Source organism: Elephas maximus, chromosome 4, assembly GCF_024166365.1.
Source record: "Elephas maximus indicus isolate mEleMax1 chromosome 4, mEleMax1 primary haplotype, whole genome shotgun sequence".
NCBI classification, from domain to species: domain Eukaryota; kingdom Metazoa; phylum Chordata; class Mammalia; order Proboscidea; family Elephantidae; genus Elephas; species Elephas maximus.
Genome location: NC_064822.1, coordinates 45370190 through 45389092, shown reverse-complemented (window position 1 = coordinate 45389092; position 18903 = coordinate 45370190). Strand labels below are relative to the sequence as shown.

Sequence of the window (18903 nt, the reverse complement as noted above, 5' to 3'; positions counted from 1 at the left end):
GGATTCCCTTTTAAGACTCCATTTGAATCAACAATTCATTTCATGGGAAATAGTCTAGAAACCACTGGGACTGTAATTACAGAAATCCTGCAAGGTCGATGTACTAGAGTAAAATTACATAGAGAGAATCATACCTTGTCTATCAGATCTCGATTGACACAGTTGGGCAACTGCTGGAGGAAAGCATCTACTATGAGCTTGAGATGAGATCCAGTGCTGGCTTCTTCATCCTCTTGTTCTAATATAAAATTGTTTTTTAAATAGGTTAAAAAAAATACAAAGAGAAGATATGAGAATAAAGATATCCAAATATATGATATATAAAATATATATAAAATCCCAAAGAATCTACAAGAAAGCTACAAGAGCAATAAATAAATTAGGCAAAGTTTCAGGGTATTAAGGTCAACTCACAAAAACCAGTTGTTTCTATAAACCAGCAATGAACAATCTGAAAGGAAATCATGAAAACAGTTCATTCTAAAGAATTCTAATACAACAAAATACCAAGCGGTAAATTTAACCAGAGAGGTGAAAGACTTGTAACTGCGTATCATAAAACACTGCTAAAATAAAGAAGAACTAAATAAATGGAAAGACATGACGTGTTTATGGACTGGAAGACTTAATATTAATTCAGATGTCAATACTATCCAAAGAAATCTACAGATACAAAGCAATCCCTATTAAAACTCCTACAGTCTTTTTTGCAGAAATGGAAAAGTCAATCCTCAAATTCATGTGGAAATACAAGGGGCCCCAAATAGCCAGAACAATCTTGAGAAAGAACAAAGTTAGAGGACTCATACTTCCTGATTTCAAAACATATCAAAAAGTTAAAGTAACCAAACCAGTGTGGTACTGGCATACAGATAGATATACAGCCAAATGCAATAAAAAGAAGGTCCAGAAATAAACCCATACATCTATGGCTGACTGATTTTTTTGACAAGGCTGCCAAGTACATTCAAAAGGGAAAGAATGGTCTCTTCAGACAAATGGTACTGGGACAATGGGATCTCAATGTGCAAAACAATAATGATGAACCCCATACCTCACATCACTACAAAAATTAACTCAAAATGAATCAAAGATCTACCATATTTTACATAAATATAACACACGCCTTCTGGTTTGTTTACTGGCCATGCCCTACCCCCACGAGGTGTTTTCATAGGTGCACTATGCTAATTTCTTTTACAGCAAGATGTGGAAGAGGACTGGCATGGCAGCACCTGTGAGGGTGCCTCATGGGGGGAGGGCGCAGCTGGCAGACAAACGCAGAAGGCGTGTGTTATTTGCATAAAAATACAGTAAACATAAGAACTAAAACCATAAAACCCTTAGAAGAAAAAACAGGGTAAAGCTTCAATACCTTGTTTTTGACAATGGATTCTCAGATGTTACCAAAAAGATTGAAAAACTGCTTTTGTCCATCAGTTTTTTGAAGTAAAAATCACATTCTATAAAGAAAGCACTTAAAAGATAAAATAGGTAAATTGGACTTCCTCAAAATTCAAAACTTTTGGGCATCAAAGAACTTTATCAAGAAAGTCAAGATACAACCTACAGAATGGGAGGAAATATTTGGGAACCATATATCTGATAAAGGTTTAATATCCAGTATATATAAGGAACTCTTAGAACTAAACAACAAAAGGACAACCCAATCAAAAGAATGGGTATTATGGATTGAACTGTATGTCCCAAAAATATGTGTTGTAAATCTTAACTGTCTGCCTGTGGCTATAATGCCATTTGTGAATGACTTGGGTTTGTGATGTTAATGTGGCAAGATTAGGATGTACTTTAAATTAATCTCTTTTGAGGCATAAGAGAGATTAAACAAGCAAGTGAAAGAAGCAGAGATGGGGGAAGAGAGATGCCAAGCCACATGAAGCTCACCCAGGAGCAGGAGCTCAAAGAGACAACAACCTTCCTCCAAGCCAAAAGAGAGTGAAAGCCTTCCCCTGGAGCCAGTACTCTGAATTCAGACTTCTAGCCTCCTAAACAGTGAGAAAATAAACTCCTGTTTTTAAAGCTACTCACTTGTGGTATTTCTGTTACAGCAGCAGTAGATAACTAAGACAACAGGCAAAGGACTTGAATAGGTGTTTTAGCAAAGAAGATTATACAGCCAGTAAGCATATACAAAGATGCTCAATGACACTGGTCATTAGGGAAATGCAAATCAAAACCATAATGACATACCACTTCAGACCCACTAGGACTGCTATAATCAAAAAAACTGAAAACAACAACTGTTGGTGAAGATGTGGAGAAATTAGATTTATCTCACTGCATGGCTGGTGAGAAAGTAAAACCATACAACCACTGTGGAAAACACTTTGGCAGTTCCTCAAAAAGTTAAAACTAAGTCCTAGTCTATTGCCCCTGGACACCCTGCTAATTTGGAACTGAAGCAGCCAAAGACTAGGTTGGCCTATAAAACAAACAGTAACACATACGAGGAATGTGCTTCTCAGTTCGGAAATCCTGGTGGCGTAGTGGTTAAGTGCTACACCTGCTAACCAAAAGTCCGGCAGTTTGAACCCACCAAGTGCTCCCTGGAAATCCTATGGGGCAGTTCTACTCTGTCCTACAGGGTCGCTATGAGTCGGGATCGACTCAATGGCAACGTTTTTTACGGGCTTCTTAGTTCAATCAAGTATATAGGATCAAATGGGCAACACCTGCCCAAAAGCAAAGACGAGAAGGCAGGACAGGACAGGAAAACTGGAGGCGAATAGACGTAGGGAACCCTGGATGTAAAGGAATAGAGGGAGAGTGCTGACACATTGTAGGGATTGCAACTAATGTCACAAAACAATCTGTGTATACATTTTTGGAATGAGAAACTAATCTGCACTGCAAACTTTCACCTAAAGCACAATAAAATTAAAAAAAAAAAAAAGTTAAACACGGACTTACTATATGACCCAGCAATTCCACTCCTAGGTATACATAAAAAACTTGAACGTAGGGATTCAAACAGATACTTATACACCAATGTTCATAGCAGCATTATTCACAATAGCCAAAAGGTGGGAACAACCAAAATGTCCATCAACTGATGAATGAATAAACAAGATGTGGTATACTCATGTAATGGAATATTATTCAGCCATAAAAAGGAATGACGTTCTGATACATACTACAACATGGAGGAACCGTGGTAACATTATACTAAGTGAAATAAACCAAACACAAAAGAACAAATGTTATGGTTCAACTTATATAAAATATCTACAGTAGGCAAGTTCAGGACAGAAAGTAGATTAGTGGTTAACAGGGACAGGAGAAGGGAATAATGGAGAGTTCTATTTCTTAATATAATGGTTGCCCAACATGGTTAACGTAATTAGGATCACTGAATTGTATACTTAAAAACGGTTATGATAGTAAGTTTTATCATATACACATATACCACAATACGATTTTTAAAAAATGAAAATTAAATTTGAAAAACCATCCAACTATCATTTATCTGGAAAACATAATCTAGAGCTGTTTTCTTACTCATGAAAAACTAGCATTTTTTAAAAATTATTATCCTAGAAAGACTGGAAATTTCTAAAGTCATAACTCCAAGTACTTCAGTGTTTCAGATGTCAACTACAAAAAGGCAAACTTTTTGCATTAGACACAAATCTTAATCAAAAAATGTATGTAGTCCTAGAGTAAATCTGTTATTTTTATCTGTCCAGCATTCTTCCCCCATGTTCTTCAGTTAACAGTACTCTCAACCCTTTCCTTTGAAGAACTAAGCCTCCCCCATTTCTCGTGATTCTGATAGGGGGCAGAAAAGACCTTGGTTAGTGCAGACAGTTAAGTGTGCAACTACCAGCCAAAAGGCTGGAAGTTCAAACCTACCCAGGGGCACCTCGGAAGACAGGCCTGGCGATCTGCTTCCAAAAGATCACAGACTCAAAAACCCTACGAAGCACAGTTCTACTCTGACACATGTGGGGTTGCCATGAGTCAGAATTCACTCAACTCAACAGCAGCTAATAGCAACAACAATGACAAGGACCCTAAAAAACAGATGTAACTTCTGATCTTTCCTGACAAGGAGTAGGTGCTGTCAATTAAAGCATAGCATAACGCTATTTCTCTTGGCCACAGGGGTAAGCATGACATAGGACTAGCCAGAGAGCCCTGGGATATTTAAATACAGATAGTGCAAAAGAAACTCTTTTTTCCTGTGATGTCACTAGCTGGTATGACACAAGCCTGGACAAAAGCCTGGGCAGCCTCCAGCCATGCCCACCCTCCCTTCATGGCATGAAGAAAGAGAATCTGCAGTAGGAAACAACGAAGCCGACAAAGAGAAAAGCAATATTGACAGAAAATAGGGAAGGCATTCAGAAATTAGCAAACACATACCAACAGGTCTGATGAAATCATGATAGCCCATGAGCTCAACTCATGGATTTCTCAGTTACATAAATCAAAATATTCTATTTCATGCTTAGGTTAGTATGAATTGAGTTTTGATTACCTATAACCAAGAGTCCTAACTAACAAAGAAACATGACAGGAAATATTTAGTAAATAATTAACAGTGTAATATTTTTATTACTAATGTAAAACATGATTTAATTACAAAGAGATAAAATTATCACAGATGAATTAATATGCTAGCTGTCTTTCTATCTCTCAATCATTTAAGAATAACTTTTGAATACAGTATTAAATTTATTAAAATTATGTTAAAAAATAAAAATAAATTTAGGACAATGCTAGCAAGTAGTCAGAAAAGTGTAAGAAACATCTATTAAGATATTTAGAATTAAGATGATATTTAGAATTTAGATGATAACTGAAGTTTGTAGTTACATGATACTGGGTATGTAATGTAGTGTTTTTGTTCTAAATCAAATTCCAAAAGAGCACTGGCCTGGAAACAACAGAAAAACAGAATTAAAGAGAAAGGAATCATATCCTTAGGCAAGACCTTTGTATATAAAAATTAAACAAAAATGAAAAATTTTGGCAAAATATTGCCTTACCCTGTTCATCAAGAAGTTTCTTTGTAAGATCTTCAGCTTCATCTCCACCCTCTAACTCCAAGGAGTCATCATTAATTTCTAAATTCTCCAGCTCAAGTTCCAACTCATCAGGACTTGATAATTCCTTATTTTCCTTACATTCTTTTGCCTCTGTTTAAAAAAAAAAAAAAATGTATCTCTGAATTAAGAGTCATAATGAAATCCTGCTGCAAAAAGAGACAAGAATTCACAAAATCTGCATCACTTATTAGAACCCACGAAGTACTATATACCTGGTAACAAATTTAAATGAAAATTTAATATATCCAAACTTCGGAAATATTATGCTCGTCAAAAACAAGAGCCGTAACTTCTTTGAATCTGTATGCCATTTTTTCCCTGAAGGAAGAAATGTATGGATGAATAAGTGGATGGATGGACGGACGGACAGACAGACGGATAAATAGATGGAGATTTACACAGCATGAAGACACGTACTAAAGTTGAGGGGAATATGAAGGTGATTAGGTAAGGTGGCCTAGGGTTAAGGAGAGTCTCAAACGCCAAGATGAGGAGTTCGGCTTTTCTCCTTTATGGAGCATGACCTCTGCTGGGTTATGACCAGGAGATTATTATTTAAATGTGATATGATATGAAAATTAATTTAGTAGCAGTATACAGCCTAAATCAGCAGCCCTGGTGTCAGAATGGTTACTGCTCGGCTGCTAACTAAAACGTTGGTGGTTCAAGCCCACCCAACAGCCCTGCAGGAGAAAGACATGGTGATCTGCTCCCATAAAGATTACAAAAAAAAAAAAAAAAACCCCGCTGCCATCGAGTCGATTCCGACTCATAGCAACCCTATAGGTCAGGGTAGAACTGCCCCATAGAGTTTCCACGGAGCATCTTGTGGATCTGAACTGCCGACCTTTTGGTTAGCAGCTGTAGCACTTTACCACTACGCCATAAAGATTACAGCCTAGCAAATCCTATGGGGCAGTTCTACTCTGTCATTTGGGGTCATTATGAGTTGAAATTGACTCACTAGCACCCAACAACATACAAAATAAATTAGAAAAGAAGAATAGATGCAGGAAGACCAATCAAAAAAAAATCCTTAAAATTTAGATGTCAGGTTAGAGGAAACTAAAACATGAGACATAACAAAGGAAAATGGCCAGGAGTTGGTAAAAAGCTAAACAGGAAGAATTAAAAAAAAACAAAGACGAACTGAACCTGAGTTCAGCAAGGTTGGCAAAACACTGATAACTGCTGAAATCAGGTGACAGATAAATGTTAGTTCACTATACTAGCAGTCCTACTTTAGTAGTTTCAAAATTTTTCATAATTATAAAACAAAACAAAACAACCTGAGTTTAAGAATTTACGCTTAAAAGAATTAAGGAGGTATGGTTAAAATGAGTGAAATTATAGGTCTCATCATCATTTTCTCTTACATTCTCTCATCCTCTAGTTTCTGCATTCAAAGCAAAAATCTCTGACTGATATTTGATGCCAAACTGTATTTGGGGGAACCAAAGCTCTAATATGGATTGGTTTTGCTGATGCTAAATGAATACAGACTATTATTTTCTTTTTCATTCAACAAGTATTCACTGAATTCATACTATATGCCAGGCACCATTTTAAGAACTAGAATAAAACAGACAAAAACACTTTCCCATACATTTACTCTCCAATGTTCCCTGATGTCTGGTTATCAAAACAACATTTACTGATTACAAAAAAAAAAAAAAAAATCCACTGCTTTAGCTACTATGTATTTAGAAGTATGCTAAGCTGTTGAACATTCAGAAAAAGGTTAAAATGTGATCAAGAAATTTACAATCTAGCTGAGGAAACTGAACTAACATGCATGAGGGGACCAAGAGGGCAGGGTGGGGAGAGAATTTCAAGCAGAAAACAGAGCAATGTATGAAGGTAATGAGGCAAACAGACTGGCCTGTTCCAGAAACAAAAAAGGAAAAAGGAGTGGTAGAAGATACAGTTAGAGAGGTAGACCTTAGCCAAGTCATAAAGGGTCTAGAAAATAATACCGACAAGTTTAAACTGTACTCCAAGTGCAATGCAAAGCCATTAAAGGATTTTAAGCAGGAAAGTAAACTGAATTTTTAAGAATACACAGAAGGGAGCAAGAGCAAATAAAGAAGACCAGGTAGGAAATATTACAATTGCATGCACAAGAGATGATGGTAGTTTATTAGACCAGAACAGCAGCAGTAGAATGAAGGCAGGATAAATTTGAGATAAATGTATATCAAAAAGATATATATACATACACACACACACATACATAGTGTGTGTGTGTGTACATATATATTCACGTAAACGTACCAGCTGGACTTAATTTCTCCCTCCTCCTCCATCTGGTCTGAGAAACACTGACATTTAAAAGGGTAAACAAAGGTGAAAGCCCAAGGTAAGCAGAAAGAACATTAGGAGAGTTTAATACCACAGAAGTGAGGGAAAAGAAATCCTTCAACAAGGAAGTAGTGAACTGTGTTGAATGGTGATGAGAGATCAGATAAAACAAAGACTGGAAACTGTCCACCAGGTAACAACATGAAGGTGACTGGTGATCTTGGCAAGAACAGGTTCAGGGTAGGGATGCGGCTGGAGCCAAATTGTAGTGGGGTGAACAACGAGGAGGTAAGAAATTAAGAAATACATGTGCCGCCAATTCTTTCGAGTTGTTCCTGTTGTTAGGTGCCATCAAATCAGTTCCCACTCATGGCGACCCTACGTACAACAGAATGAAACGCTGCCCGGTCCTGCATCATCCTCATAATCATTGTTATGCTTGAGCCCATTGTTGCAGCCATTGTGTCAATACATCTTGTCAAGGGTCTTCTTTTTCACTGACCCTGTACTTTACCAAGCATGATGTCCTTCTCCAGGGACTGGTCCCTCCTGATAACATGTCCGAAGTATGTGAGACGAAGTCTTGCCATCCTTGTTCTAAGGAGCATTCTAGCTGTACTTCTTCCAAGACAGATTTGTTCATTCTTGTGACAGTCCATGGTATATTTAATGCTTTTCGCCAACTTCTTAACTCAAAAGCATCAATTCTTCTCTGGTCTTTCTTGCTCACTGGCCAGCTTTTGCATGCATAGGAGTCGACTGAAAACACCATGGCTTGGGTCAGGCATACCTTAGCCCTTAAAGTGACACCTTTGCTTTTTAACACTCTAAAGAGGTCTTTTGCAGATTTGCCTGATGCATTGTATCATTCAGGTTCCTGACTGCTGCTTCCATGGGCGATGATTGTGGATCCAAGTAAAAGGAAATCCTTGATGACTTCAATCTTTTCTCCATTTATCATGATGTTGCTTCTTGGCCCAGTTGCGAGGATTTTTGTTTTCTTTATGTTAAGCTGTAATCCATACTGAAGGATGTAGTCTTTGATCTTCATCAGTAAGTATACTTGAGTCCTCTTCACTTTCAGCAACCAAAGTTGTGTCATCTGCGTATCACAGGTTGTTAGAGTCTTCCTCCAATCCTAATGTCCCATTCTTCTTCATATAGCCCAGTTTCTCGGATTATTTGCTCAGCATACAGATTCAATAAGTATGGTGAAAGGATACAACCCTGACACATACTTTTCCTAACTTTAAACCATGCAGTATCCCCTTGTTCTGTTCGAATGACTGCCTCTTGGTCTACGTACAGGTTCATCACGAGCACAACTACATGTTCTGGTATACCCATTCTTCATAATATTATCCATAATTTATTATGATCCATAGTCTTCCTTCAGTAAGACTACTTAAAAAGGAGAAAGGACAGTAGCTGGAAAGGGATAAAAAGGTCCAGGAGGTTTCAAGAGTTTTAACAGTTTCTTTGTTTTTACCCATTTCCTTCTTTCTCTCCCTCCTCCTTCCTTTTCTCCCTCTCTCTCTTTCTAGATAAGAACATGTTTGAATACCGAGGTAAAGATCGAGAGAGACAGAGACAGACTGATGCTAAAAATATGAGAGAAAAGGAATAACGGTTCAGGAGTAGGAGTGAGATTAGATTTAGAGCACAATAAGATGGACTGGTCTTTGATAGGAGGTGTGAAAGTTCACATCACTCAGGGAAGAAACATACTATAAGCACAAAGGCAGGCAGATTTATAGGGGCACAAAGTTGAGGGAGTTTTGTCTGATGACATCTGTCTTTTTGTGAACTGCTGTATTAGGCACAAACTTCTCCTAAGATAGACAATGGCAGAATAAAAATTGGACAAAGAATGAAAAAATCTTGTGGAGCATGGGAGAGTGAGCTAATGACAGAAATGTCATGAAGTTTCCAGGAGATGTTGAGGATATGGTTGAGGTTGGTGATCATGAATTTATCAAGGTATCAACCTGTTTAACTGAAACTGATCACGTCCTGTACAGACAGAAATAAGGTAGACTGAAGGGTTGCACTTGGCAGGCAGGTATGAATGAACGACAGAGGGACAAAGAATGTGCAACAGGGAGACACTAAAGATGAACCACTGAATGCAATCTAGAAAAGAAGTACTTGGTAAGTGAATACAGGGAACCAAGCAAGGGATTAGAGGTCCCAAAGAGATAGGAAAATAGGTGGAGGGAGAGTACTTGAGAAAGAAAACTATAAGAACCCAGAGATATTTAGTGATTTCAGAAGCAGTGAAAGATTAATTTTGTGTCACGTCACTAAGAATAAAAGCAAAATAGGGATGCCTTAAGATCAAATCAGTAACTCGTAGAAACTGTCATATAGATTTTTAGCCATAAAATACTTCTATAAACTCAAAGGGCATTTCTCCCCTCTTCAATAAGTTCAACTGCTTTAATTATATTCTATCTGTTCTTTCTTGGCTACATTTCTTGACCTTTTTTCATTCTTATTACTACTATAACTGCCCTCATCATGTATAACTGATCCATACTTTCACTCTAAATCATCCTATGGATCATTGACACAGTATCCTTTGTAAAACACAAATCTGCTTATGGACTATCCTACCACACCAAACCAAAAACCTATGGCTGCTGAGTCGATTCGGACTCATAGCAACGCTGTAGGACAGAGTAGAAATGCCCTATATGGTATCCAAGGAGCACCTGGTGGATTCGAACTGCCAACCTTTTGATTAGCTGCCACAGTTCTTAACCACTACACCACCAGGGTTTCCATCCTGCCATAGAAACTTCAGTTAAATAACATCCAAGGTCTCTAACAAGATAGTCCAACTCAATTTCCCACTATTCTCCTAATTTAATGCATCTTCTAAACAGACAAAATGAATTATTCAATCCTCACCTGTTCTTCAAACATACTTGATACTTTCTGGCTTCTGTCTTTTCCCATGCCACTCTTTCTACCTGGAGGCCCTCCCCCATGTATCTTCTCAAAATCCAAGCCAACCTTCAAAGTCTATCACAAAGGTCATCCATTTCCTCTACAGTTTTATCTGATCCTCCAACCACATCAAATGCCTCCACTGTCTTAACTATGACACTGCCTTCTACTTTTCTTACAACCCCATTCTTACTCTCCTTCGAATTATAATTGAGTCCTTGGTTTCTCAACACTAAATTGTCCACAGATATCACACTCATGTTTTTATCTCTCATAACACGCAGTACATTGTCTCACACGTCAAAGGCTGCAAATCCTAAATTCACTTCCTGAAAAAGAAACAAACATTCTAAAAAAAACCTATTAGTGTTCAGTCGATTCAAACTCAAGTGACCCTATAGGACCGAGGAGAATTGCCGCACAGCATTTCCAAGCAGTGGCTGGTGGATTTGAGCTGCAGACCTTTTGGTTAACAGCCAAGTTATTAACCATTGCGTCACCAGGGCTCCATTAGGACTCTTCAAATAAGTCAAACTTGTACATGAAAAACCTTAATCAGGGCAGAAATCACACAAATTTTCAAATTCTTAAAACTGGAAGACATACTGAAGTGACTAATATTTTAAAAGCTGTTTTCATTAGCTTTTCAAAAAGGCAATGCCCCCTCCTCCCCACTTTTTTTTTAACTGACAGAATTGGGTAGTAGGTATATAAAATGAGTATTTTGAACTTGGCTGCTAATCAAATGATTGGCAGTTCAAATACAGCAGCTGCTCCTTGGAAACCCTACGGGGCAGTTCTACTCTGTCCCATAGGGTCACTGAATTGGAATCAACTTGACGGCAACAGTTTTTTAAAATTTTACATATGTATTATTTCCTACATTTTTCTAAATACTTAAAATATTTCAGCTAGTACAGGAATTATATTACTTTATAATTTTTTTTAAAACTCTGTAATACTACTTTTCCGTAAAATTTGCTATAAGCGAAGAATATCTTTGAGACCAATCAAGGAGTCTTAATATCTACGTACCACAAGGGCCTATTACCATAAGGTGCTCTCACCATAAGATGACCCCACTACCTTTTTCACATAAACAGCATAATTTTAAGGCTCAGTACATTTTACCTTAGATTCTAAAAGAATGTTATAAAAAGTGAGGAACTGTTTTATTCTTTTTCTTCTAATTAGTATCCTAAGCAGCATTACCTGTCACCCCCCACTCAATAGGGCAAAACTAAGTCTTTAAAAAAAATTTTAAGGAGTAATTGAACTCTCAAGATAGCAGAAAATAAGCCATAACTTCAAATGAAGATTTAGGCAAATAAAATACCGAATACATGGAGAATATACATATTTCTCCCACAAGGGAAATGTAAATAATGAGATGTTGATTCTGTAATTCTAACTAATATTATACTATTTGTACATCAAAAGCAAAGATAGTTCCCAATTTTAGTATAAGGCACAAAAATAATTTTAATGTAACTTGGAAAGAACACAGACTGACAGGGCTTACATTTTGAAACTGCTAATTACTAGCTGTGTAAGTTACTTAACCCTGGGAGTTTTTTAACCTCTGTGCCTTACTTTCCTCACATGAAAAACAGGAATAACAAGAGTAGCTACCCCATACGGTTATTATGTGGATTAAATGATTTATTTATAAAGTGCTAAAAGGAGGCTTGGCACAAAGTGATTCTTAAATAAAAATTATTAGGTTCTCTTAAAAAAAAAAAAAACAGTTGCCATTGAGTTACTTCTAACTCATGATGACCCCCTGTGCTGCAATGCAAAAAATTGCACTCCACTGGGTTTTCAAGGCTATGACTTTTCAGAAGCAAATCACCATGCCTATCTTCTGAGGTATCTCTGGGTGGGTTCCAACTTCCAACCATTTGGCTAACAGCTGACTGCTAAACCATGTGCACCACCCAGGAAATCTTGGTTTCCTAATAATGGATTCCCTAATCAATATGTTATGGAAACCCTGGTGGCGTAGTGGTTAAGTGCTACAGCTGCTAACCAAAGGGTCAGCAGTTCGAATCCACTAGGTGCTCCCTGGAAACTCTATGGGCAGTTCTACTCTGTCCTATAGAGTCGCTATGAGTCAGAATCAACTCGACGGCACTGGGTTTGTTTTTAATCAATATGTTAGAATATAAAAGTAAAAATTTTTTTTTAATTATCTATTTCTCCAAATCTTTGTCACTGTGCCCATCTATTTCCTGTTTTCAATCTCTAAGGTTTGGCATAATTCCCTTCAAAAAATATGGTGTAACTCGCAATCAGCACCTGCCACTCTGTTAATGATCTCAAAGCTTCTGGTTTCCCTAAAGCAGCTCTTCCTCACAAACAGTTGGAAATACCTAGCCTAGAAAAAGCATTACAGATAATGTGCATTACAGAGGTAACATTTTCACTAAGAGTCCAGTTAAGGGGAATCCGTATCTTAGCAAGCTCACGCATGAATTCTTTCCAAGATATGATAAACAAACATTTTCAAATTAATTCACATTAACTTAAATGTACTGGCACTGTTAAAAGTATGTCAGTTATCACTCTTTCATGCTCTGTTCCATAATACTCTGTCATTTAATCTAATGACTCAATGTTCATACTGTAAAACCAGTAACTATATCAGAAAATATTATCTTGAAGCTAATTTTTCTAGCACATAATGGAAATATTTTTCCTCTAGAATTTACCTTTGGAATCATCTTTGTTGGGGTCTTTATTCTGACAACTTTTTTCATTATCTTTAAACAAGATGGCTGGAACAAAAGCTTTCAAATCAATGAGGTTCTCATAAAAATTCCGAGCATCTTCATCTTCCCATATGCCACCTTCCAAGTCATATTCTCCAGGTTTACCAGGTGTGAATATATCGATTCCAGGGCCATGCTCTGCAACAAAATACATCACAGGTAATTAACACCATTTCAGGTACAGAATGGTAAACATGACAAAATAAGATATTTTATATTTTCAATTTCATAGCCATTGAATCTTGAATGTTTCAATTAAATAGAAGCTTCTGCAATCAACAAGGACTTGGGTGTGTACATGTGACAGACCATATTTAATATCAAATCAAATGTAAACACAAATTGTGTTTCAAAGCCGTGAAACCAGGACAAGAGAATAACATATAATAAAGGTGTTTTTCTCTTAGATTTGTTTTAAGTAATAATATAAGCTTAAGTAGCCATTTGATATATTAGCTCTATCTTCATGAAGTTTAACCCAAAATAAGAAATGTGTAAGCTTGGCCATTCCTAAAAAGATCCGGCTTAAATTCCCACCTCCCCCAGGAGGCATTTTTTTAATGACTGCGAACCCTCTACACCACTTATACAGTAAAACCTGCAAAAGCCGGAACCTGTGTAAGGCAGGAACATGGCAAAGAAGGAAAATTCAAATATTTTCCACTAATTGAGAACAACAGAAAAGTGGGAGGACTGCACCCTGTCAAAGGCAGAAAGCTAGCAAGAGACCAGGGAAAACAAGACGGTCCAGTCGAGTTCCTGCTCTCACAGGTTTCACTATATTCTAAGTATCTTCACAAGCAGTCCATAAACTCTTAACTAAAAAGCATCTCTCCGTTTTGATATAATTCTTGGTACACAGCAGATTGCCACAAATGTTTGTCAATTGATAAATTAACTGGAAAAGAAGGGAAGAAAAAAGATGAAATATATAGGTATCTTAGTAAGAGGAAAACCGTGCATATACTCACATGTACACACACAGTCTCTCTCTCCCCCTTCACATACAGCTATAGTTTCTTAAACTCAGAACATTAAAGGTGATTCATTTCCTACTTCATGATTACGAGACAATTCAGGAACTTATCTATTCTCACTGTACTTGTCTCCAAACAAAAATTATGAGGAGAAAAATACCATGTAGATTAAAAATAACTCTGAGAAAAGTCAGACTATACATTAAATTAAATGTCATTAGGAAAAACAATAACAAATAGCAACAGAAACAACAAAACACTGGGTCCCTACCTCCTTATATTTACACACAAGCTTATTAGGACACTAAACCCATGAAGGAAAAGACTGATAAATTTACATTCTGTTTAATGAAAAATAGACAAAAGCATAGGAAAAACAAGATAATACTGGCAACATTTATATGAAGGAATTAATATCCATAATATACAATAAAACCTGCGAAAGCTGGAACTTGTACAAGACAGAAATATGTCAGAGAAGAAAAACTCAAGTATTTTCCACTAAAACGAGCAATAGAAAAGTGTTAAGACTGAACCCCGCCAGACAGAAAACTTTCGAGACCCAGAAAAACAAGGCAGTCCCATCCAGGTCCAGCTCTCACAGGTTTCACTGTATGAAGAGCTCCTACAAGTAAAAACAAAAAAAATGGATGAACTGTTTGAACAGAAAAGTAAAAGACAGCATATGGAAAGATCCTTAACCTCAATACTATCTAGGATAATGTAAAATAAAACAAACATTTATCACTTTGACCCATTAGATTATGAAGTATTTAAAAGATTGATATAATCAAATGTTAGCAAGACAACAGGGAAGTACTCTCATATCTTAATAGAGTTCAAATAGGTATCGCATTTCACTATCTACCAAAATTTAAAATAAGCATAATCTTTGACCCAACAATTTTCCTTAAAAGAATCGGTACCATAGAAATAACAGAAAATGTGAACAAGAATGTTCACTGAAACTCTGTTTACAACAGAGCAACATAAAAAAGAACCCAAATATCTATCAATAAAATAAGTGTTGACAAGCTGTACAAACACATTATGTACTATTTTGCAAATGTAATACTGTTGCCATTTGCCATCAAGTGGGTTCTAACTCATGGTGACACTGTGTACAAAAAAATGCTGCCCAGTCCGAAGCCATCTTCATAATCATTAGATGAGTCTATTGTTGCAGCCACTGTGTGATGCCTTACAACCTAGAGGACTCATTTTCCAGCATGCTATCAGATGATATTCTATTGTGATACAAAGGGTTTTCACTGACTAATCTCCAGGAGCAGATCACCAGATCTTTCTTTCAAGTCTGTCTTAGTCTAAAAAATCCACTAAAACCTGTCCACCATGGGAGACCCTGCTGGTATTTGAAGTGACAGTAGCATAGCTTCCAGTGTTACAGCGACTTGCAAGCCACCACAGTACAACAAATTGACAGATGGGTGATGCATTTAATATTAATCAGTTGTTAAGTGCTGTTGTTGTTTGGTGCCGTTGAGTCGGTTCCAACTCACAGTGGTCCTATGTACAAGTGAACAAAAAACTACTGTCCTGCAACGGCTTCATAATCGTTGTCATGCTTGAGCCCACTGTGATAGCCCCTGTGTCAATCCATCTTGTTGAGGGTCTTCCTCTTTTTCGCTGACCCTCTACTTTACCACGCATGATGTCCTTCTCCAGGGACTGTTCCTTCCTGATAACATGTCCAAAGTACATGAGATGAAGTCTCACCATCCTCGCTTCTAAGGAGCACTCTGGCTATACTTCAAGACAGACTTGTTCCTTCTTCTGGCAGTCCATGGTATATTCAGTATTCTTCGCCAACACCATAATTCAAAAGTATCAATTCTTCTTCGGTCTTCTTTATTCATTGTCCAGCTTTCTCATGTATATGAGGCGATTGAAAATACCATGGCCTAAGGTCAAGCGCACCTTAGTCCTTAAAGTGACATCTTTGCTTTTCAACACTTCAAATAAGTCTTTTGCAGCAGATTTGCCCAAAGCAACACGTCATTCAATTTCTTGACTGCTACTCTGATTGTGGATCCAAGTAAAATGAAACCCTTGACAACTTCAATTTTTTCTCCGTTTATCATTATGTTGCTTATTGGTCCAGTTGTGAGGATTTTTGTTTCCTTTATATTGAGGTGTAATCCATACTGAAGACTGTAGTCTCTGATCTTCATCCATAAGTCCTTGAAGTCCTCTTCACTTTTCAGCCAGCAAGCTTGTGTCATCTGCATAGCACAGGTGGTTAATGAGTCCTCCTCCAATCCTGATGCCCCATTCTTCTTCATATAGTTCAGCTTCTTGGATTATCTGCTAGCATAGCAGATTGAATAAATATGGTGAAAGGACGCAGCCCTGACACACACCTTTCTTAATTTTAAACCACACAGTATCCCTTGTTTGAATGACTACCTCTTGGTCTATGTACAGGTTCCTTACGAGCAAAATTAAGTGTTCTGAAATCCCCATTCTTCACACTGTTATCCATAACTTGTTATGATCCACATGGTCAAATGCCTATGCAGTCAATAAAACAAAGGGAAACATCTTTCTGGTATTTTCCGCTTTCAGCCAAGATCCATCAGACATCAGCAATGATATCCCTCTTTCCACATCCTCTTCTGAAACTGGCTTGAATTTTAGGCAGTTCCTGTCGATGTACTGCTGCAACCACTTTTGAATGATCTTCAGCAAAATTTTACTTACATGTAGTATTAATGGAACTGATCATTTCCACATTCTGTTGGATCACTTTTCTTTGGAATTGGCACAAATACAGAACTCTTCCAGTTAGCCGGCCAAGTAGCTGTCTTCTAAATTTCTTGGCATAGATGAGCAAACACCTCCAGTGCTGCATCCAGTTTGTCAAAATATCTCAACTGGTATTCCATCAATCTCTGGATCCTTGCTTTTCGCCAATGCCTTCAGTGCAGTTTGAACTTATTCCCTCAGTCCCATAGGTTCTTGATCATATGCTAACTTCTGAAATAGCTGAACATCAGCCAATTCTTTCTTGTACAGTGACTCTGTGTATTCCTTCCATCTGCTGTTCATGCTTCCCGCGTCATTCATTATTTTGTCTACAGAAACCTTCAATATTGCAACTTGAGACTAGAATGTTTTCTTCAGTTCTTTCAGCTTGAGAAATGCCAAGTGTGTTCCTCCTCTTGGTTTTCTTTCTCTGGGTCTTTGCACATTTCCTTATAATACCTTACTTTGTCTTCTCAAGCTGCTCTTTGAAATCTTCTATTCAGTTCTTTTATGTGACCATTTCTTCCGTTCACCTTAGCTGCTCTACCTTCAAGAACAAGTTTCAGAGTCTCTTCTGACATCCATTTTGGTCTTTTCTTTCTTTCCTGTCTTTTTAATGACCTTTTGTTTTCTTCATGTATGACATCCTTGATGCCATCCCACAACTCGTCTGGTCTTCAGGCATTAGTATTCAACGTATCAAATCCATTCTTGAGATGCTCTCCAAATTCAGGTGGGATATACTCAAGGTCGCACTTTGGCTCTTGTGGACTTGCTCTAATTTTCTTCAGCTTCAACTTTAACTTGCACAGCAACAATTAATGGTCTTTTCCACAGCTGGCCCCCGGCCTCGCTCTGACTGATGATATTGAGCTTCTCCAACGTCTCTTTCCACAGACGTAGTAGATTTAATTCCTGTGTATTCCATCTGGTGGGGTCCATGTGTAGAGTCACCACTCATGTTGTTGAAAAAATTATTTGCAATGAAGAAGTCGTTGGTCTTGCAAAATTCTATCATGCAATCTCTGGCATCGTTTCTACCACCAAGGTCATATTTCCCAACTATTGATCCTTCTTCGTTTCCAACTTTCACATTCCAATTATCAGGAGTTATCAATGCACCTTGATTGCATGCTTGATCAATTTCAGACTGCAGAAGTTGGTAAAAATCTTCAATGTCTTCACCTTTGGCCTCGGTGGTTGGTGTGTGAATTTGAATAATAGCCGTATTAACTTGTCTTCCTTCTAGGTGCATGGATATCATTGTATCACTGACAGCGTTGCACCTCAGGGTAGATTTTCAAATGTTCTTTTTGATAAGTAATCTGACACCATTCCTCTACAACTTCTCATTCTCAGCATAGTAGACTACATGACTGTCTGATTCAAAATGGCCAATACCAGTCCATTTTAGCTTACTAATGCCTAGGATATCAATCTTTATGTGGTCCATTTCATTTTTGATGACTTCCAATTTTCTTAGATTCACACTTCGTACATTTCACGTTCTGATTATTAATGGATGTTTGCAGCTGTTTATTCTCATTTTGAATCATGCCACATCAGCAAATGAAGGTCCTGAAAACTTCACTCCAGCCACATTATTAAAGTCAACTCTGTGAGGAGGCAGCTTTTCCCCAATTGTGTTTTGAGTGCCTTCCAACCTGAAGCGCTCATCTTTCAGCACTATATCAGACAATGTTCTGCTGCCATTCATGAGGTTTTCACTGACCAATTTTTCAGAAATAGATCACAAGGTCCTTCTTCCTGGTGTATCTTAGTCCAGAGGCTCTGCTGAAACCTGTCCACCATGCGCGACCCTGCTGGTATTTGAAACACTGGTGGCATAGATTCCAGCATCACAGCTATACCCAAGCCACCAGAGTATGACAAACTGACAGAAGAGTGGTGGAGGTGTTAAGTAAAATGAGGTATATATATACATGAACTGACTCTGAATGCTCTCAAAAACACATTATTGACAGAAAAAAGGACACCATGCAAAATACCTTACTTAAATTAACAATAAAGCTATATAAAGACATCTGACTATATATATTTTGT

At 37.5% G+C, this 18903-nt stretch overlaps 1 protein-coding gene across 2 annotated transcripts in view; it reads right to left on the bottom strand.

Annotated features, from left to right (window-relative positions):
- The window catches only part of UPF2 (UPF2 regulator of nonsense mediated mRNA decay), a 138648-nt gene that overhangs the window by 95476 nt on the left and 24269 nt on the right, over nucleotides 1–18903 (bottom strand). For both annotated transcript variants that reach the window (XM_049885059.1, XM_049885061.1), the window contains exons 5-7: nucleotides 13037–13234; nucleotides 5013–5162; nucleotides 135–238 (exon numbers count right to left, since the gene is read on the bottom strand). In XM_049885059.1, coding sequence (XP_049741016.1) covers nucleotides 135–238; nucleotides 5013–5162; nucleotides 13037–13234 — 452 coding nt within the window. The remainder of the gene's footprint in view (nucleotides 1–134; nucleotides 239–5012; nucleotides 5163–13036; nucleotides 13235–18903) is intronic.